Consider the following 22754-nt stretch of genomic DNA (forward strand, 5'->3'; position numbering starts at 1 on the left):
AAATCTTTGTAATTTCATTAGGTCCCAGTGGTTAATCTGTGGTTTTATTGCCTGAGCAATTGGGGTTGTATTCAGAAAGTCTTTGCCAAGACCAATATGTTGAAGGGTTTCCCCTACTTTTTCCTCTAGCAGTTTCAAAGTTTCCGGTGTGATGTTAAGGTCTTTAATCCATTTGGACTTAATTCTTGTGCATGGCGAGAGAGAAGAATCTATTTTCATCCTTCTGCAGATATTTATCCAGTTTTCAAAACACCATTTGCTGAAGAGGCTGTCTCTTCTCCAATGAGTATTTTTGGCATTTTTATCGAATATCAGGTGGCTATAGCTACTTGGGCTTACATCTGGGTCCTCTATTCTGTTCCACTGATCTACATGTCTGTTTTTGTGCCAGTACCATGCTGTTTTTGTTACTATGGCTCTGTAGTATAGGTTAAAATCAGGTATGGTGATACCACCAGCCTCTTTTTTGTTGCTCAGTATTATTTTAGATATTCGAGGTTTTTTGTGATTCCAAATGAATTTTTGGATTGTTTTTTCTATTTCCATGAAGAAAGCCTTTGGAATTTTGATAGGGATTGCATTAAATGTGTAGATTGCTTTAGGTAAGATTGCCATTTTCACGATATTGATTCTTCCAAGCCAGGAACAAGGGATGTTTCTCCACTTTCTAGTGTCTTCTGCAATTTCTCGCTTGAGTGTTTTAAAGTTCTCATTGTAGAGATTCTTTACTTCCTTGGTTAGATTTATTCCAAGGTATTTTATTTTTTTTGATGCAATTGTGAATGGGAGTGATTCTCTGATTTCATCCTCTGTGTGTTTGTGGTTAGCATATATGAAGGCTACTGATTTCTGTGTATTTATTTTGTATCCTGCTACATGGCTGTAGGTTTTTATCACCTCTAACAGTTTGCTAGTAGAGTCTTTAGGTTCCTTTATGTACAGAATCATGTCATCTGCAAATAATGATAACTTGATCTCTTCCTTTCCAATTTGTATCCCTTTTATGTGTGTCTCTTGCCTTATTGCTATGGCTAGACTTCCAAAACTATATTAAATAAAAGTGGGGACCGTGGACACCCTTGTCTTGTTCCTGATTTCAGTGAAAAAGCTTCCAGTTTTTCCCCATTTAGTAATATGTTGGATGTAGGCTTGTCATAAATAGCCTTTATTATATTGAGATATGTTCCTTCTATTCCCAGTCTGTGTAGGACTTTTATCATGAAGGGATGTTGGATTTTGTCAAATGCTTTCTCTGTGTCTAATGAGATGGTCATGTGATTTTAGTCCTTCAACCCGTTTATATAATGTATTATATTTATAGATTTGCGTACGTTGAACCATCCCTGCTCTCTGGGATAAAGCCTACTTGGTCAGGGTGAATGAACTTTTTGATATACTCTTGTATTCTGTTTGCCAATATTTTGTTGAGAATTTTTGCATCTATGTTCATGAGGGAGATTGGTCTGTAATTTTCTTTTTTTGTTCTATCTTTGCCTGGTTTTGGTATCAGGGTGATGCTGGTTGGTAGGATTACTTCTTTTTCTATTTCCTGGAAAAGCTTAAGAAGCAGTGATCTTAGCTCTTCCTTGAAGGTCTGGTAAAATTCAGCAGTGAATCCATCCAGGCCTGGGCTTTTTTTAGTTGGGAGATTATTGATAACTGTTCGGATCTCCATGTTTGTTATAGGTCTATTTAAGTGATTAATCCCATTTTGATTTAATTTAGGTAGTTCATATAAATCAAGGAAAGCATCCATTTCTTTCAGATTTTCATACTTTGTGGAGTATATGCTTTTATAGTATGTCCCTGTGGTGTTTTGAATTTCTCTGGAATCTGTTGTGGTGTTATCTTTTTCGTCTCTGATTTTATTAATTTGTGTCTCTTCTCTCTTTCTTTTGGTCAGATTTGCTAAGGGTTTATCAATCTTGTTTATCCTTTCAACGAACCAACTCTTTGTTTCATTAACTCTTTGGATTGTTGTTTTTGTTTCTATTTCATTAATTTCTGCCCTAATCTTTATTATTTCCTCCCACCTACTGCTTTTTGGTTTGCCTTGTTCTTCTTTTTCCAAGGCTTTATGGTGAAGCATTAGGTCGTTTACTTGCGACCTTTCTAATTTCTTAATATAGGCACTTAAGGCTATAAATTTACCTCTTAGAACTGCCTTCATTGTGTCCCAGAGATTTTGATATGTTGTGTTCTCATTATCGTTTGACTCTATAAATTTTTTGATTTCCTTCTTGATTTCTTAATTGACCCATTCAACATTTAGTAGTGTATTGTTTAGTTTCCATGATTTTATGTATGCTCTATAGCCTTTCTTGCTACTGATTTGTAGTTTAATTCCATTGTGGTCAGATAGAATGCAAGGAATTATTTCAATTTTCCTGAATTTGTTAAGATTTGCTTTGTGTCCTAATATATGGTCTATTTTAGAGAATGTTCTATGTGCTGCTGAAAAGAATGTATATTCTGCAGCCTTTGGATGAAATGTCCTGTATATATCTGTTAGGTCCATTCCTTCTATGACCTCATTTAGTCCAGATGCCTCTCTGTTTATTTTTTCACAGGATGACCTGTCAATTGATGAGAGTGGGGTGTTAAAGTCACCCACCACCACTGTGGTTGGTGTTATCTGTGACCTTAGTTCTAATAGTGTTTGTTTGACAAATTTGGGAGCCCCCATGTTAGGTGCACATATGTTTAGGATTGTAATGTCTTCCTGTTGGAGTGTGCCCTTAATCAATATAAAGTGACCTTCCTTATCTTTCTTCTCTAATGTTGGACTAAAGTCTACCTTGTCAGATACTAGGATAGCAACCCCTGCTTGTTTTCTAGGCCCATTTGCTTGAAACACCGTCTTCCAACCTTTCACCCTAAGATAATGTCTATCCTTTGTAGAAAGGTGAGTTTCTTGGAGACAACAAATTGTAGGATCCTGCTTTTTAACCCAGTCTGCAAACCTATATCTTTTCGTTGGGGCATTGAGGCCATTGATATGAGAGATATTGAAAGATGTGTATTTATGTTTGCCATTTTTTTTGTGGTTCCGGTTCTACCTGTGCTCTCTTCTGTTAACTAATATTTGAGTATTGCTTGTTTTTTCTAGGTTCCTTATACATGTGCTTTTCCTTTCCTCAGCATGGAGGAATCTATCAAGTATTTTCTGTAGAGCTGGTTTTGTCTTCAAATACTCGTTTCACCTGCTTTTGTCATGGAATGTACTTATTTCTCCATCTATTTGAATGGATAACTTTGTAGGATAAAGTAACCTTGGTTGACAGTTGTTATCTTTCAGAACTTGGAATATATCACTCCAAGCCCTTCTGGCTTTAAAAGTTTGTGTTGAATAATCTGCTGTAATCCTGATGGGCTTGCTTTTGTAGGTAAGTTGCTTTTTCTCTCTAACTGCTTTCAATATTTTTTCTTTGGTGTGTGTGTTTGGAAGTTTGATTATAATATGGCGAGGAGAGGTTCTTTCCAGGTTTTGTCTGGCTGGGGTTCTATTGGCTTCCTGTATCTGCATTTGCACCTCTTTTCCAATTTGGGGGAAATTTTCTTTTATGATTTTGTTGAAGACGCCTACTATGCCTTTGGAGTGGAATTCTTCTCCTACTATGCCCTGAATTCTTATATTTGATCTTTTCATAATGTCCCGAATATCTTGAAATTCCCACTCATACTTTTCGATTAGTTTGTCTTTCTCTTTGTTTGACTGTATTAGATCTGCCACCTGGTCTTCTAGCTTATATATTCTGTCCTCTCCCTCATCCATCGTACTGGTGAGATTTTCTGCAGAGTTTTTTTATTTCATTAACTGTGTTCTTCATTGCTAGTAATTCTGACTGTTTTTTCTTTATTATTTCTCTTTCCTTATTTGTGTCTTGTATTGCCATCTTTATTTCATTAAATTATTGTCCTGCGTTGTTTTTGATTCCTTTGATTTCCTCTTTGATTCTTTTGATTTGTTTTTTGACCTCTTTGAACATATTTACAATCTTTCTTTTGAACTCTTAGGCATTTCCTCTAACTCATTCTCACTGGAGGACATTTTCTGTTGCATTAATACTTTTAGGTGGATTTATATTGTCTTGCTTTTTAGTGTTTCTTGTGTTATAATGTATATATTTTTGCATCTTGGATTAAGTTAAAGCTTGGCTTTTCTAGTTAGCTGGGTATTCTTAGCTGTATCAATTGATTTGATGTAATATATTTTCAGAATAGGAGCTTAAGGTGTTAGGTGTGGGTCTTAGGACTCTCAGAGTATCTACAAAGGTGTTTCTAGGGGTTAAGTTTCCCTGCTATGGGAGTATTCAAGCAGACTGAATGGAATAAAATACAGGTAGATTCTAAAATTTAAGTAAACAGTGTACACAGTCATTCAAAAACAGCCCCAACTATGTATACAAGAGTAGTTATTATAATGACCAGATCCTCTATGAACAAATAGGTTAAGCTTCTGGTCTGTTGAGGGATCCAAGTCAGCTTGCGACCAAGTGAGACCCTTCCCTGTTGCAATCCCAATTAGTTTGGATGATTTTGGTCTCAGCCAAGTTGCTGCCTGGGTCATCGGGCTGCTGTTCTGATTTCTGGAGCTGGGCACTGGCTTTTCCTGCAGGGCAAACCGAGCCTGGCAAGTGGGGCTCTGCAGATCAGCACCCCTGCTGCTGGAACTGCTGCTGCTAAAGCTGCTGCTGCTGGGTTGTAGCCACTGCTGCTGGGCCCACCGCAGCTTCTGCCGCTGCTGCTGGGTCCACTGCCGCTGTGCCGCTCCTGGGTCTGCTGTTGCTGAGTCTGCTGCTGCTGCTGCTACTGGATCTGCTGCTGCTGGGGCCGTTGTTACTGTTGCTGATCCGCTGATGTTGCTGCCGAACTCTGCTCCTGCTTGGGTCCTGCTGTGGGCCCATGTTGGCGTGGCTGGGTCCTGGGATCACTGCTCTGTTTGCTAGAGCTGGGCTCAGGCGGTGGGGGAGGGGAGGGAGCCGCCGCTGCTCTGGTTCTCTTGCTGTTCCACGTGTGCTTCTACCTCATGGTCTGCTCCTCCGTTGCTCACTGCCGCTCTCCCTTTATGTTTCCTGAGTTGCGGAGAGTGCCCGCACCTAGCTTTTTCTGGGGCTGGAGTCGAGCCTGGCGGCTTTCTGGAATGCCACCGCGGCGGTTGGCGGAGCTGCGGGGGCTGCTTTTGCCGGCCTGTGGGGGCTCTGGATGCTCTGGATCTCTTCTACTTCTCTGCTGCCTCTTCAATTTCCTATACTCCTCACTTTTTAGTAAAAGTGTGTATTTTGCTGAGTTTTTTTGGTCCTTCCCCGCCCCCCCCCCCCCAGGCTGCTTTGGCATGGTACCTACGCCGCCATGTTAACTGGAAGTCCTCCTGAATTAATCTTTCTATTTTGATATCACCATTACTTTTTTTTTTTTCCCTATAGGTTTGCTCTGAGGTATTTCAAGGACACTTACCCTGTCTTTCAAAGACTCTTCCTTGAAAGTTCAGATGCTAATCCTGTGCGCTATGGACGCAGGCGGATGAAGCTCCGTGACCTTATGGAAGCAGCCTACAAGTTTCTGCAGCAAGAACAGTCTGTTTTCCAGGAGCTCTGGGACTGGAGTGTTTGTGTTCCTCTTCTTAGGAGCCATGACACCTTAGTCCGCTGGTACGTAGTTGTTGGACTTGTGTTTCTAGTTTGGGTGGGATGTAGAAAGGGTATATGAGGTTGTATGTATGTATGAGAGTATAAAGGAATACTTTTTTTCTGTTTGTTTCTTTGAGGTAGGGTCACACTGTAGCCCAGGCTAACTTGGAAATCACTATGTAGTCTCAGGGTAGCCTTGGATTCACAGCGGTCCTCCTACCTCTTCTTCCCAAGTGCTGGGATCAAAGGCTTGCGCCACCATACCCAGCTAAGGAATGCATTTTGGATCTTTTGTTTGTTTGTGGCTGTAGGGTCCCATGAATCTGAAAATGTAGAAGTGAGTTATTTCATTTGCTTATCTTTTTTACAAAACATAATTGACTTTCTTTTTTCTCTCTTTCTTTGATTTTTGAGATAGGGTTTCTTTCTAGCCCAGGCTGACCTGGAATTCACTCTGTATTCTCAGGGTGGCCTTGAACTCATGGCAATTCTCCTACCTCTGCCTTCCAGAGTGCTGGGATTAAAGGTGGCTCTGTTTTAAATATTTTTGTCTATTTATGTGAGACACACACACACACACACACACACAGAGAGAGAGAGAGAGAGAAAGAGAGAGAGAGAGAGAGAGAGAGAGAGAGAGAGAGAGAGAGAGAGATAGTATTGAGAAAGTATGGGTGCACCAGAGCTTCTTGCTACTGGAAACAAATTCCAGATACTTGTGCCACTTTGTGCATCTGGCTTTATGTGTGTACTGGGGCATTAAACCCCTGGCCAGTAGGCTTTGTACTTTTAACCACTGAGCCATCTCTTCATCCCTCTTGTTTTTGAGTTGTCCTTTTCCTTAGTCATAGATTACCGTAGGGATTGGTGATAAGCATGGAGTTTCACTTTTTGTGTTTCATCAAATGGACCTTAGACTGATTTGTATTTTAAGGATATGTTATAGTAACTAAGAGTTCTTTTTCTACTTTTCATTTGTCTAGTAATGATAATAATCAACTGCAGATAACTAAGTTTACATACTTTTTTCTCTAGGTACACAGCCAATTGTCTTGCTTTGGTTACCTGTATGAATGAAGAACACAAATTTTCTTTCCTAAAGAAGATTTTTAATGGTGACGAATTAATCCATTTCAGGCTGAGGTAAGTAGGAGAGTTTCTGGTGATCTTGTTGTGATATTTTCTGTTTCATTATTGACACAATTCTTTTCCCTTAGGTTGTTAGAAGAGGCCCAGTTGCAGGACTTGGAGAAGGCCTTGGTTTTGGCTAATACGGGAGCCACCCTTTGGCATAAGGAGAAGGAGATGCACTACAAACATGGGCACCTTGTTTCAGTTGACCTCTCCTCTAGTGTGACAGCTGTCTGTGGTGTGGTGCTGCCCAGGCACTCACCTGTCCTTGGAGAGCAGGTACAGTGATCTCAGTAAGGGTATGTTCCCTTCCCCATCAAGTACTGAGTATGCATCTTCCTTGTTTGGGGTCTATGTATCAAGTTTGAGCCACATTGGCTTTGCTAAATTATTACTCTATTTAGAAGTGTTAGAAATTAAGAAAAATTTACCTTACATTCTCCTCTCTGTTACTCTTTTTGTCTTTTAGTAGGAAATTATAAAAGGTAATGGTGCCTGTATAATTCCTTGAATTTGAACAAAACTTGAAGCCAGTCATAGTGATGCAGGCCTGCAGTCCCAGCTACTTAGGTGGCTGGGACAGTAGGATCTCTTGAAGCCCACCTGAGCAACATAGCAAGATTTCATCTCACAAACAGAACAGAGAAAAGCAAAACAGACCAAATTTGAGTACAACTCAGTAGTAGAATACTTGCCTAGTGTGTGCATATTGCCCCAAGTTCTATCCATGATAGTGCTGAAACATCTCCTGTCTTCCCTGTCCAAAAACCAAAAACCTTTAAGCTGGGTGTGGTGGCACATGCCTCTAATTACACCTCTTGGGAGGCAGAGTAGGAGGATTCCTGTGAGTTCGAGGGTGGCCTGAGACTGCATACTGAGTTTCTTCCCTGTTGAAGAGATGGTATAGCAGGTAAGGCCCCTGCCTGCAAATCTAGTGGACCCAAGTTCATTTCCCTAATACCCATGTAAGCCAGATGTATGAGGTGGCACATGTGTCTGGAGTTTGTTTACAGTGGCTGAAGGCCCTGGTGCCTGATGTGTCCCTTCCCTCTCTCTCTGCCTCTTTCTCTTCCAAATAAATAAAAATACCTATGCTGTGCGTGATGGCACACACCTTTAATCCCAGCACTTGAGAGGCAGAGGTAGCAGGATCACTGAATTCCAGGCCAGCCCAAGATCACATAGTGAATTCCAGGTCAGCCTAGGCTAGAGTGAGACTCTACCTTGAAAAAAAAAACAAACAACCTTTAGCTAAATTTTTCTATTATATGTATTTTTTTTTAATTTTTATTTATTTGAGAGCGACAGACACAGAGAGAAAGACAGACAGGGAGAGAGAGAATGGGCGCGCCAGGGCTTCCAGCCTCTGCAAACGAACTCCAGACGCGTGTGCCCCCCTGTGCATCTGGCTAATGTGGGACCTGGGGAACCGAGCCTCGAACCGGGGTCCTTAGGCTTCACAGGCAAGCGCTTAACCGCTAAGCCATCTCTCCAGCCCTTGAATTTTTTTTTTATTTTTTATTTATTTGAGAGCGACAGACACAGAGAAAGACAGATAGAGGGAGAGAGAGAGAATGGGCGCGCCAGGGCTTCCAGCCTCTGCAAACTAACTCCAGACGCGTGCGCCCCCTTGTGCATCTGGCTAACATGGGACCTGGGGAACCGAGCCTCGAACCGGGGTCCTTAGGCTTCACAGGCAAGCGCTTAACCGCTAAGCCATCTCTCCAGCCCTATTATATGTATTTTTGATGTGACTATATGAAGTTGGTACCTTTTTTCCATCCTGTGTGTTAATGTAATACAAAAACAGTATGGCTTGCCTAGAGACCCTTGGACTTTGTGCCAGGCAAGGACTAGCTAAAGATACTTTCTAGCTTGCCTCATTTCTTTTATTCTTTTTTAAAATATTTTATTTGTATTTATTTATTCATTATTATTTTTAAATACATTTTATTTTTTATTTGAAAGAAAGAGGCAGAGAGAGAGAGAGAGAGAGAGACAGACAAAGAGAAACTCCAGATCCATGCACCACCATGTGCATCTGGCTTACATGGGTCCTAGAGAATTGAAACTGAGTCTTTTGGCTTTTCAGGCAAGCACCTTAACTGCTAAGCCATCTCTTTAGCCCAGTTTGCATTTATTTATTTATTGGGGGTGGCGAGGGAGGGAGAGAATATGAAAATGGGTGTACCAGGGCTTCCAGCCACTGCATATGTACTCCAGGTGCATGCGCCACCTTGTGCATCTGGCTTACGTGGGTCTTTGGCTTTACAGGCAAGCACTGTGACCACTAAGCCATCTCTCCAGTCCCCCCCCCCCTTTTTTTTAAATATATTTAAGATTTTTATTTATTTATTTATTTGACAGAGAAAGGGGAAGAGAGAGAATGGGCGATCCAGGGCTTCCAGTCACTGTGAAAGAACTCAAGATACTTGCACCCCCTTGTGCATCTGGCTAACGTGGGTCCTGGGGAATTGAATCTGGGTCCTTTGGCTTTGCAGGCAAATGCCTTAAACATGAAGCCATCCCTCCAGCCCTTGTTTTTTTTTTTTTTTTTGAGGTAGGCTAACCTGGAATTCACTGTGTATTTTCAGGTGGCCTCTAACTCATGGTAATCCTTTATCTCAGCCTCACAAGTGCTGGGATTAAAGGTGTGTGCCACTATACCAGGCCCTTTTATTCTTTTACATTTATTTATTTTTTGGTTTTTTTTGAGGTAGGGTCTCACTCTAGCACAGGCTGACTTGGAAATATTCTGTGCTGGCCTTGAACCCACAATGATCTTCCTACTCTGCCTCCCAAGTGCTGGGATTAAAGACATACACCACCACACCTGGCCCCCTGTTTATTTATTTATTTTTCTCAATTTTTATTAGCATTTTCCATGATTATAAAAAATATACCATGGTAATACCCTCCCCGTCACCTTCCCTTTTGAAATTCCATTCTCCATCATATCCCCTCCCCATTTCAATCAGTCTCTTTTACTTTTGATGTCATGATCTTTTCTTCCTCTTATGATGGTCTTGTGTAGGTAGTTTCAGGCATTATGAGGTCATGGATATGGAGGGAGCACTTTGTAAGGAGTCGTACCCTTCCTTTGGCTCTTACATTCTTTCTGCCACCTCTTCCGCATTAGACCCTGAGTCTTGGAGGAGGGTGTGATCGAGATGTTACTCATCGAGATGTTACATTTCTTTCTAGCACTGTGATTCCTTCTGAATTGTCCCAAGGGCACTGCCCTCTGAAAAGGGAAGATTCTCTACCCAAAGTGAGAGTAGCGTTAATATAAGGGAATAAATATTAAGAGAAGTGCTTACTGGGCAGTTTGATAAGCATAGTATATACATTTTTCCAGACATCAGTAGATGTTACACCCCTAGGGCTCATGACTACCCCTGTTTTAAGTTTTTAGTATCAGGGATGTATTCCCTCCCATGGAGTGGGCCTCCAGTCCAATTGGAGAGCATTTGGTTTCTACCATGACAGACGTGCCACTATTGCACCCGGTGGCTCATTTGGCCTGGCTGGCCAATTATAAGGCTTGCAGTGTCCGCTGTTGAGTATCTTCACTGCTGGTATCTCTTTCTCCCATTGAACTACATGTAGAATGGCTTCTTCCAGCTTTCTGTCAGCTGGTCTACGTGGAGGAGGTTATCAGCTCAGTTCCAGCAGGATTTCTCAGTGGTTTTACAGCCCAAGTATGTGGAGTCTTCAGCAATGGGGTCTTACCATCTATTCCTGGTGGGAAACCAAGGGCCTTGGCAATGGCCTATAATGTTTTGGGGGCATCAGGGATCTCCCTGGCCAACAACTCACTGGAGGTATCCCGTCCCTGGCACTGAAACTTTTCTAATAATGATCTATGGCTCCTGAGTGTTCCATTGTCTGAGACTGGAGGATTCCATATGATTTATTTGCATCCTCTTAGATTTTTTTTTTTTTTTTTGGTTTTTTCGAGGTAGGATCTCACTCTGGCTCAGGCTGACCTGGAATTCACTATGTGGTCTCAGGGTGGCCTCGAACTCTTGGCGATCCTCCTACCTCTGCCTCCCGAGTGCTGGGATTAAAGGCGTGCGCCACCACGCCCGGCCCCCTCTTAGATTTTGATTAGCCCTCCCTCCACCTTTCCTTTACTCAGTCTCTTTCCCTGACCTCATTTTGGGCCTTTTCAACCCCTTTAATCTATTCTTCTACTTACATATATACAATACCAACCTATTAAGTACCCTCCTCTCTTCCCTTTATATCTCCTTTTTAACTTACTGGCCTCTGCTACTGAGTTTTTTCCTTCTCACACAGACGTCATTCATTTTAAAAAAATTTTTCTTTTTTTGAGATAGGGTTTCATGATGTGTACTGGGGTTCGCTAGAACTTGCAATCCTATTGATTTACAGGTGTGTGCCACCATGTTCTGGCCTTCTAGCCTTTTTTATATCTGAGTATTCTCCAAGAGTAGGTATTATGACAACCTGATCCTCTGTCTGTCCCTTAGGCTGTGTGGTGCCTCACCCACGCCCTTAATCCTAACAACAAGGAGGTTAAGATTTCTGGTCTGTAGAGGGTTCCAAGTTAGTTTGTGAACAGATGAGACCCTTCCCTGGTGTAACCCCAGTTACCTTTTGGGATGATTTTGTTCTCAGTTATGCTGCTCCTGCTTGATTCCCGCTGTAGGTTCAAGTTGGTGTGTCTGGGTCCCTGGACTACTGCTCTGTTCTCTGGAGCTGGGCACTGGTGGTGCGGGAGGGGAGGCTGCCGATGCTGCTCTAGTGCTTTCCCTGTTCCACGTGTTCTTCTACCTTGTGATCTGCTCCTCCATTGTTCACTGCTGTTCTCCCTTCACGTTTCTTGTGTTTGCGGAGAGCTCCGGTGTGAGTGGAAAAATCCCCTCATCTGGGTTTTTCCTGTAGCTCAAGCCGAGCCTAGTGGCTGGCTGGCGCGCCCGCAGACCTGCTGGAGCCGCTTCTGCTGTCTGTGTGGGCTCTGGATGCTCTGTATTTCTCCGACTTCTCTGCTGCTGTTTCAATTTCCTATGCACTTCACTTTTTTGTAAAAGTGTGTATTTTGCTAGGTTTTTCATCCCCCCCCCCCCCGCAGGCTGCTTTGGCGTCATACCAACCCCGCCATCTTAACCGCAAGTCCCCATATCTGAGTCTTCTCTATCCACTGTGTGGAAGGCTAGTATGTGTACTGTATATCCCCCCTCTGTCATGAGAAATTACTATTTTCTAATATTTCTGTTTATACTGCACTCAGGAAGGTTTTTAGATTATAAATTTGGGATTCAGTCTGTTTTTCCCTCAGTTTTCAGATAGTTGTCATATTGGTAATCAGATCCAATCTCTTCTAATTGCTAAGCCATCTCTCTTGCACCCAGGTAGTTTTTGAAAAATATTAGAATATTTTACTTAATTGTAAGGAGAAAGAGAGAATATGAGTGGCTGCGCTAGCACCTCTAGCCATTGCAAATGAAATTCAGGCACATGTGTTGTATGTCTGGCTTTATGTGCGTTCTGGGGAATTGAACCTAGGTTTTTAGGCAAACGCCCTAATGGCCAAGCCATCATTCCAGCCCCATCTTCACATTTTCACAATTATGCTTAAGTAGGGCTGGAAAGATAGTGCATTGGTTAAAAGCACTTTTTTTGCAAGGCTTGCTGAGGTCCTAGCCTGCCTGTATTCACTGTCCTTTCCTCTCTATCTCATAGTAAATAAATAGGTAAATAAATAAATATTTTAATAAAAGATCACACATAAGTATATTCAAAATATTTATACAATCAATATCTGGGATTTTCACATCTTAAAAAACTTAAAAGCTCTATACCCAGTAAGCCTATTGGCTGCATTGTCTTTTTTTTTTTTAAATATTTTTATAAGCTTTTATTAAAAGATTCCCTTTTTAATGTGTTCCAAAGTGTTGGAAGCTGAGCTGTACAAGCTCTTCCCACCTACTTTTCCAGTACAGATTTTTGAGGACTTTTTTTTTTTTTTAATGAAAAAATACGTAGGGTCCTCCTCTACTGAAACCAAGTAGGACAGAGTCAATTCCTCAGGCCCCAGTGGCAATTTGGCCAAAGCTGGCCTTGTGGAGTGTGTAGAAGAGTCTGGAGGATTGGGTCCTCCCTCCTGTGAGCAAATTCATGTTCTTTTTAGTAAAAATGGTCCAAATTCAGATACAGCAGCCTCCATTATGATGCTCCCTGGCATTCTTCTGAAACTACGTATTGAAGGCAGCTCTCTCTTTTATGGCCAGTTTTAGCAGGCAAAGAAACAAAGGAATATAGATACATATATGTGTATATATATATTTTATATAGGTAAAATATATACATATTTTATATATGTATATATACATATTTGGGGGCAGGGGAAGGAAAGGAAGATCATATAAACCTAAACAGTCATCACATTACCCCAATTGACCTTGACATTAACAAAAAGATAATAAATAACTCCTGGGGGTTAAGTGACAACATGGGTGCAGCAAGAAGGGAAAGGGCACACACGTTTAGCCATTAAATACACTTTGATAATCTGTTTGGCAGAGTTCAAGCCAGTCCCAGGCTTCTGCACTTGCCAGACAACTAAGCTGATGATACTCAAAATAAAAAAAAAAGTTCAAGCAGAGCTCCATACCACAGTTTTCTTTTACGTCAGCTGGCTACAGGCACGATTTCTGACCACCTGCAACAGAAACTTTGGCTCCAAGGCAAAAGAAGAAGGGGAAAAAAAAAAAAAGTATTTCCATTCACAACATGAAACTACAGAAACTTCAAAGAAAACTATCAAAGAATTCTACTTCCAGCAAAACTGAGGTAGCACTGCTTTCTCTGCATTCAATGTTGGAGTGGTATTCAGTACAGTGTGTCCTAACAAAACAAAACTGCTCACTTGACTGACAGGTGCAGCATGTTGATTGGATAAATTCAACATGAAATGCAACAGGTCAAAGAAGGAATGAGCAAGAAGTGAGAGAAATAGAGTTTTGAATAAATTAGCTTAAAGGGGGTTTGTCACCAGACTGCAAATGCTCTTGACTGGCCTTGGTGCTCCAAGAGCTCTAAATTGTCTGGAAATTAATGCAATATGGTTAACAGTTAACACTGTTATTCAACTCTGTGTAAATCTTTTAAAAATAATTATTATAACCTAAATTCAACCATGTAAACAGCACTACACACAGTACAGACCTGCCCTGAAAAACAATATGCAAACTGAGACGGGCACTGTAGTTTGTAATGTTAACTCATCCTAAGTGTTCCATTCCCCTTCCCGCTCTCCACCCTCCCCACATAAACAAAACATACCTAACTTTGTGCAAGAAATGGCAGGCTTATTCTATCTGAAGGCTTCAAAAAAAGATACACAACATGTAGCCAGGTTCAAATATTTTGAGGGATTACTTCCCCCCAAAAAAGAAATAACCAAAATAACCCCCCAAAAATGAAGAAAGTGCCTAAAACATGATACAGCATTTTAGAGCCCTTTCAAATACAAGGCAGAGAAAGGTGTAAAGTAGAAAATATCCGGATCTTCAGTAATTTCCAGAAAAGTCCAATTCCTCACTTGGCTGCAAAGCAGCAGGCAGACCCTTACTGGTCCTGGGACAAAGCCACTAAGTCTGCTCCTCAGGAGATAAGCCCTCCGGCCCTGAGCTGAGTGCACCTCTCCCTTCGGCTTCTCTTTCCCTTCGCTCCATTTCCCACTCCACAAAGGTATCGAAGAGACTTGGCCAAGCTTCATCTTCACTGTAGTTGCTGAGGTCAGGGCCAATCACCTGAGTGAAGTTAAGGAACATGTTCCAAGTATCCCGGGAGATGCCCTTGATACCCGAGGGATCCTCTGTTAAGAAATTTAGCCATTGGTCCAATACAGGAGGATTGTTCTGGGTAAAGACTAGTTTCCACAGAGCAATGGCTATTTCCCGATGGAGTGACCGCTGCCCTTCTTCAGAGTCCAGGCCTAACTGAAATGTAAACCGGTAGAGATCCTTGAATTTGTCCTCTTGTTTGGCTTCTGTTAAGAGGCTGGGGAACCGTGCACAGATCCCATCAATGCTGTCTGCACTTATTGCTTTACAACCGTCAAAAAACTCCTTCCTGGTGAATTTACACATGGTAGCAGCCTGGAACTTCCAAGCCAAGAGCAGCACTCGAAATTCCGTGGGGTCGACACATAGGTCATTGCACAAGCGCTCCATGCCTTCCTCCAAAATTGCATCCTCCTGCTCAAACTAGTAGCGCCTGAACAGTTCTTCCAACCTCTGGCTTGCCACAGGGTGGCACCTGTTCCTCACGGTGGCCGGCCCCTCGCCTGCTATGTGATTTGCTACTGGGGTCCCGGTCTCCATTCTTGCTGCCCAGGGTTGATGAAGGATTCTTGCACTTGGTGACACACTGGCCCATGGTGGTGATGGCCTGGCCTCTAAAGTGGCCCCCTCTGGATCAGACGCCTTCTCTGCCACTGGCCCACGTACTTCAACATGCCATTAGTCAGAGGAGCCAGCCTACAGCTGCTCCAGAGGTTCCTCCAGTCCAACCCTTTCTGGAAATGACGGCGGCCCGGCGTGTCCAAACCACCTACCATCCCCGCTCGCGTTTCCAGGTTCCCTATCCCCGCCGCCGCCGCCTCTTCTTCCTTGTTTTGTTTTTTGAGGTTGAGTCTCGCTGTAGCCCAGACCGACCTGGAATTCACTATGTAGTCTCAGGGTGGCCTTGAACTCATGGAGATCCTCCTACCTCTGCCTCTCAAGTGCTGGGATTAAAGGATGCACCACTTCACCTGGCTATTATTATATTTTAAAATATTTTTATTTATTTATTTGACAGAGGGGAAGAGAGAATGGGCATGCAAGGGCTTCCAGCCACTTCAAATGAACTCCAGACGCATGTACCACCTTGTGTGTCTGGCTAACATGGGTCTTGGGGAATAGAAGTTTGGTCCTTTTGCTTTGCAGGCAGGCGCCTTAACTGCTGAGCCATCCGTCCAGCCCTGTTATATATTTTTATTTGGGAGAAAGTGTAGAAAGAATGATAAAATAAATCCCTATGTACCTGTCATTCTAGCTTCAATAAAGGTCAGTTTACTCTGTTATTTTCTTTACATTTCTATACAAATTCTTTCTACCATATTTATTACTGTTGTTATTTTTGTATTTTTGTTTTGTTTCTTTGAGGTTGGGTTTCTTTCTAGCCCAGGCTTATCTGTAACTCACCCTGTAGCCCTATTTGGCCTCCGTGTAAGCTGCTAAGGACAATGATTCCCATTTGTTTGGGACAGCTTTCCTATTTGAAGTGAATTTTGCATTTTCGCTTAGTTTTTTCTGTTAGATCAAAATATTCATTCATTCTCTCTCTCTCTCTCTCTCTCTCTCTCTCTCTCTATATATATATATATATATATATATATGTATATATATATATTTACATTCAGAACACCTACATTTATTGGGGACACCACAGCCACCACTCCTTGATTAATAAAAATATTTTAAAAAATATTGTATCACATCATTTTATTTATTTTAATATATATCTGTGTAAAAGAAAAACCTTTAAGGGCTGAGGATATATACCTCCTTGGTAGAGTACTTAACTACCATGCATGCATGAGGCCTTCGATTCAATCCTTAGCACTATAAAACAATAAAAAATAGAAAAGAGTAACTATGATTCTTATTATGATTGAAAAAGAATCCAACAGTTTTATAATATCCTCTCAGCATTGATATTTTTGTTATAAATGTCTACATTGTTTTTCTTTGTGTGTGTGTCTGTCTATTCATGCATATGTGCTGGGTAACCCCCATATGGAGTTTTGTGAATACTAAGCATGCACTCTTGCCACTAAGCTACACCTATAGTCCCTACATTGTTGATCTTAGATATGAAGTTCTACAATATGTAACAAGGAAGAAACCAAAGGCCAATAGTGATTAATGAGACTCTTAAATTTATTTAAAAATTCCATCTTTACTTTTCTCCCAACACAACCCTCAAAAAAAAAAAAAAAAAATAGAGAGAAAGGGAAAGTCAGATTCTTCTTTTGGGTTACATACTTGTTATTGTTGGATGTTAACTTATGTCCTTTAGGGAAAGGACTCTTATTGCTATGCTTTTTGTTTCTCATTTATCTCCTTAGGAAAGCAACAGGAGTTCTTTACATGAACAGGACCTGGCCCTTAGGACGTATGTGTTGGTTGAATCTGTCTGCAAAAGTCTTCAGACTGTAGCTATTGCAGTGGCTTCTCAGAATGCTGTGTTGTTGGAAGGACCAATAGGATGTGGCAAAACTTCCTTAGTTGAACATTTAGCTTTAGTAACAGGTAGAAGGAAACCACCTCACCTTCTCAAAGTCCAGCTTGGAGATCAGACGGACAGTAAGGTAATTAAGAAATGATAAGTATTATTGGTTAGTGTTCTTGTAAATGTTGACGTTCAGTTCATTGGCATCTTTACTAAGGGAATGTAAGACTAGTTATTGCTATTGTGCATAATGTTTAGGGCAAGCTATATAAAACTCAAGTGCCTACTTAACTTTATTAAGTTTAACAGTATTTGTCAAAGGATATAGTCTTGCCATCTCAGATGTGGTTTCACTAAGTACTCTGTTTCCGCAGATGCTGTTGGGAATGTATCGCTGCACAGATGTCCCTGGAGAATTTGTATGGCAGCCTGGCACGCTAACACAGGCGGTCACAAAGGGTCATTGGATCCTTTTAGAAGATATTGACTATGCCCCCTTAGATGTGGTATGTTATCTTTCTGAATATTTTCCTCATTGCAGAATATTTTGTCCACAGTGGCTGGGGAAGATTTGGTGGTCAATTTTGCATGATAATGTAGAATACTCATTCATGGCTACCTGCTTAATGTGGTATGAGGTCTTGGATTATTGGGCTTGATAGAAAAGCTATAAAACTTTTTTTTGGAGCCGGGCGTGGTGGCGCACGCCTTTAATCCCAGCACTCGGGAGGCAGAGGTAGGAGGATTGCCATGAGTTCAAGGCCACCCTGAGATGACAGAGTTAATTCCAGGTCAGCCTGGACCAGAGTGAGACCCTACCTCAAAAAAAAAAAACAAAAAAAAAAAAAACTTTTTTTTGGGGGGTTGGATATCCGTAGTGTTGAGTATATCACCAGTTTTATTGCCTTTCTAAGAATAGACCCAGCCAGGTGTGGTGGCGCACGCCTTTAATCCCAGCACTTGGGAGGCAGAGGTAGGTGGATTGCTGTGAGTTCGAGGCCACCCTGAGAATACAGAGTGAATTCCAGGTCAGCTTGGGCTAGTGTGAGACCCTAACTTGAAAATCCAAAAAAAAAAAAAAAAAAAAAAAAAAAGAATAGATCCATGGGAAACCTGTTAGGTCCACCCTCTCCTGCCTACCTTATTTTTGCACCAGCAGGTATAAACATTGCTATGTAGTCCAGGCTGACCTCAACTGGCAGTGTTCCTTCCTAGGCCTCCTGAATGTTGGAATTACAGAAGTTTGCCACAGTGTGCCAAAATGCCTGGCTATTTTGATTTTCCAAAAGATCATTTCTGTTATATATGAAGTGAGTAATTGACCAGTCTGTGTTTTCCCTGCATTCTCTAAACTATGACATAAGAGATGTATTGCAGGATTAAGATGTTTCTGAAATTGAATTTCATTTATTTATTTATTTATTTGGTTTTTCAAGGTAGGATTTTGCTGTAGCTCAGGCTGACCTGAAATTCACTATGTAGTCTCCTACTTTTGCCACCTGAGTGCTGGGATTAAAGGCGTGTGCCACCACGCCTGACTATTTTATTTTTAAAGATGAATCCTTAATTTACTTGAGACACACACACACAGAGAAAGAGAGGCAGAGAGAAGGAGAGAGAGAGAATGGGCATGCTAGAGCCTCTAGTCACTGCAAATGAACTCCAGATGCATGTGCCACTTGCACATCTAGCCTACGTGGGTCCTGGGGGGAACTGATCCTGGGTCCTTTGGCTTTGTAGGCAAGTGCTTTAACTGCTAAGCCATCCCTGCAGCCCATTTTATTTATTTTCTTTTTTTGAGACAGTCTTATTGTGTAGTCCATGTTAGTCTTTTACTTACAATCCTACTGCCTTAGCCTCCTGGCTGTGCAATCATAAGTGTATACCACTATACCAGGCTCATAGCAATGGTTTTAGAGTGTGATGATTTAAAGCTGTGGGGATGTTGGCCTTGATGAGGTCTTAACAGTGCTGGGATCAAGCATAGGACTGCCGTCTTATCACTGAGCTCCACTGCCATCCCTGGCTCATGCCATTTTAAAAGTATAATTTAGATTATCTATTTATTTGAGAAAGAGGGGCAGATAGAGAATGGGCACACCTGGGCCTTTAGCTGCTGCAAATGGACTCCAGATACATGTGCCACCTTGTGCATCTGGCTTATGTGGGTACTGGAGACTCAAACCTGGGTCCTTAGGCTCTGTAGGCAAGCTCCTTAACCACTGAGCCATCTCTCCAGCCCTTTTGATGTCTTTTTTAAAATGTGTATTTTATTTATTTCTTTCAGGGAGGGAAAAAGAGGCCGATTGAAAGATTGGGCATGCCAGGGCTTCCAGCCACTGCAAACGAAATTCAGACACATGTGCCACCTTGTGCATCTGGCTTATGTGGGTCCTGGGGAATCAAACCTGGGTCCTTAGGCTTCGCAGGCAAGAACCTTAACTACTAAGCAGTCACTCCAGTCTGAGAGTCTTTTAATTAGCGAACAAAGAAGCTGGTTTTTATAGTACTACTTCATGTGAGCACAGTAGTTTGATTCTAACCTGTGCACTAGTGAAACCATAATTTGAAAAAAAAAAAAAAAGTGAAATAACTTGCCAGTCCAAGTTTATCATTTCCAATTGGCACTTATTTGAACTCATCATAGCTTTTTTGGGTCTAAGTTACCTAGCCGAAGCCTAGATGGTTCTGATCTTCTGTCCCTTTATACCTTTCCCCTTGATCTGTTTTTACCCTGTTTTCCTAGCCTTGTGGCTTTCTTTACCTGTCTCTTGTGCTTTTGCTAGCCAACTTGGGATTTTTCAGCTCCCCCTTTTTTTCTGCAGGGTAGTTTCCTTTCAGGTTATCTTCTATATTGATTTTCTAAAATAAAAAATTTTCTAAAATAAAAAATACAAAAATACATTTTTTTCCTTAAAATCCTTTAATAACACATTTCCTTGTGAAAAACCTATCATTAGTCTAGCAGATGAGACCTTCTATCTGCCTTTGTTATTATTTAGTTTAATATTAGTCTCAGTATAAAGCCCAGATCCTCAAAGTTGAGATCTTCCTGCCTCAGTGTCCCAGATGCTGGTGTTAGAAAGTGAACTTCTACCACCTTGTTAAACCTTCCATGTCTCTATTGCTTCATGTGCTTATCCTTCCCCAACAATGACTGTGTTCTCATTCCATACTCATATGTACATGAAGTTTGATTCATTTAATTTTTTTTTTTTTTGAGGCAGATTCTTAGTCTAGCCCAGGATGAATAAAAACCCACTTTGTAGCCCAGGCTGCCTTGTTATTTATGGTGATCCTCCTACCTCAGCCTTAAAGGTGTGAGCTACCATGCCTGGCTGTAGGTCTTGTCAATTAATTTATTTGTTTGAGAGAGAGGGAGAGAGAGAGAGAATGGGCACGCCAGGGCCTCTAGCCATCACAAACGAACTCCAGATGCATGTGCCCCCTTGTGCATCTGGCTTATATGGGTCCTGGGGAATCAAGCCTCGAATTGGGGTCCTTAGGCTTCACAGGCAAGCACTTAACAGCTAAGCCATCTCTTTAGCCCTTTTCTTTCTTTTCTCCTTTTCTTCCTTCCCTTCCCCTCATCTTCTCCCTTCCTTCTCCCCCTTCCTCTCCCTCCTCCTCTACTCTTCCTCCTTCCCTCTACCCCTCCCTTCCTCCCTTCTTGTTTTGGTCTTTGGTCTTTGTTTTTGTTTTTTTTTCTTTTCTTTTATTTTTTAAGGTAGGGGTTCACACTAGCTCAGGCTGACCTGGAATTCACTATGTAGTCTCAGGATGGTCTTGAACTCACAGTAATCCTCCTAGAGTGCTGGGATTAAAGACGTGCGCCACCACGCCCAGCTTGTTTTTTTTTTTTTTTTTTTTTGAGGTAGGGTTTCACTCTATCCCAAGCTGACCTGGAATTCACTATGTAGTTTCAGAGTGTCCTAGAACTCAAGGCTGGTTTTCTACCTCTGTCTCCTGAGTGCTGCGATTAAAGGTATACACCATCATGCCTAGCTGTAACTTCTATCTTGATAGCCTCATCTGTAGTGTTTTGTGATTTAGGTTTCTGTATTGATCCCACTTTTGGAGAATGGAGAGCTCTTGATTCCTGGTCGAGGTGACTGTCTGAAAGTAGCTCCTGGATTTCAGTTCTTTGCAACCAGAAGGTATGTACTACTATCCTCTTTGTGTTACTGTTCTGGCCCCTCTTCCTTTTGTGTCTATACTGAATCCACAAGCCCTGCAATAGAGTTCTGGCCCCAATAAAAGCAAGTTCAGTGGAACCAGTGGCAGATCTAACATCATTTCTGATAATTTTTGATTGTCATTTTTATTTTGTAGAGGGTCTCACTCTAGCCCAGACTGACCTGGAACTCACTCTAGTCCCATGTTGGTCTTGAATTTATGGCAGTCCTTCTACCTTTGCCTCCTGAGTCCTGGGATTATTTAAGCCGTATGCCTCCATGCCTGGCCATTTCTGATGATTTAAAAAAAATATTATATTTATTGAGGGAAGTACAGAGCCAAGGAAAGGCACCTAAGTGGCTAGAGATCCCATGTGGAGAGCCTAGGCAAAAAGCATGGAAAGATGGCTTAGTGGTTAAGGTGCTTGCCTGCAAAGCCTAGGAATGTTTATTCAAATCTGCAGGTCCCATATATAGCCAGATGCAAAAGTTTCTGAAGCATGCAATGTCACATGTGTACAAATATGTGTCTGATGTATACTACATGGGTTTCCTAGTAAACAACTTCCTGTTTTCCATTAATATTTCCATTTATATAAAACCTATAGTCTTACTGAGAAAGATTGCTAAGCTTTTTATATATATATATATATATATATATTTAATTATTTATTTATTTGTTTGAGAGCGACAGACACAGAGAGAAAGACAGATAGAGGGAGAGAGAGAGAATGGGCGCGCCAGGCCTTCAGCCTCTGCAAACAAACTCCAGATGTGTGCGCCCCCTTGTGCATCTGGCTAACGTGGGACCTGGGGAACCAAGCCTCGAACCGGGATCCTTAGGCTTCACAGGCAAGCGCTTAACCGCTAAGCCATCTCTCCAGCCCGATTGCTAAGCTTTTGAGAACTGTTTTGTTTCACATACCCAGCATAGGAAAACTTAAGCAGAATTTTCGTGTCATTATTTAAAGTTTGTGGCCAAGGATCCTCAACTTAATCACAAGTATCATCTTAGGATGGTGTTTGACACATGTGAGAAAGTCTAGTAACAAGGCAGAATGTGTCTCATCACAGCTTCAGGGTTTAAGGATATTAGTGAAAGTTGATATAAAAGCTTATAAAAACAAATCTGATCAATCTCACAGGAGAAATATGAGTTATATAGCATGGATGTCATTACTTGAATGTTCTCAGGGAGGCAGAATATCAGAAGGCCTAGGTTCCAGTCCTGGCTTTATTTACCAACTCTGTGACCTCACTTTACCTCTGAGCCTTGTGCTCACTAGTAATAGGAAAATAACAACTATCCTGCCTACCTCACAGGGATGTTGTGAGGGTTTAACTGGTAAATGTGAAAAATTTCTTTCAAAATTCAAAAAGCTATATAATTGTTGATATTATTTGTTTCAAGATTATTAATAAAAATTTAAGCTTAAAAATATTTATTTGCATGCATGCATATGTATATGGGAGCAACAGGGTCTCTTATTGCTGCAATTGAATGCCTGCCCCGCTTTATGTGAGTGGCTGGGGAATTAGAATGGGGCCTGGTAGGATTTGTAAGCAAGTG

The 22754-nt window shown here is 41.5% G+C and overlaps 1 protein-coding gene and 1 pseudogene across 4 annotated transcripts in view; one reads left to right on the forward strand and one right to left on the reverse strand.

Annotated features, from left to right (window-relative positions):
* Positions 1 to 22754, forward strand: part of Mdn1 (midasin AAA ATPase 1) — a 229453-nt gene that overhangs the window by 26148 nt on the left and 180551 nt on the right. For all 4 annotated transcript variants that reach the window (XM_045154108.1, XM_045154109.1, XM_045154110.1 and 1 more), the window contains exons 3-8: positions 5427 to 5651; positions 6666 to 6773; positions 6848 to 7040; positions 16906 to 17148; positions 17384 to 17515; positions 21063 to 21166. In XM_045154108.1, coding sequence (XP_045010043.1) covers positions 5427 to 5651; positions 6666 to 6773; positions 6848 to 7040; positions 16906 to 17148; positions 17384 to 17515; positions 21063 to 21166 — 1005 coding nt within the window. The remainder of the gene's footprint in view (positions 1 to 5426; positions 5652 to 6665; positions 6774 to 6847; positions 7041 to 16905; positions 17149 to 17383; positions 17516 to 21062; positions 21167 to 22754) is intronic.
* Positions 14059 to 15182, reverse strand: LOC123462088 (annotated as a pseudogene).

Source organism: Jaculus jaculus, chromosome 7, assembly GCF_020740685.1.
Source record: "Jaculus jaculus isolate mJacJac1 chromosome 7, mJacJac1.mat.Y.cur, whole genome shotgun sequence".
Taxonomy (NCBI): Eukaryota; Metazoa; Chordata; class Mammalia; order Rodentia; family Dipodidae; genus Jaculus; species Jaculus jaculus.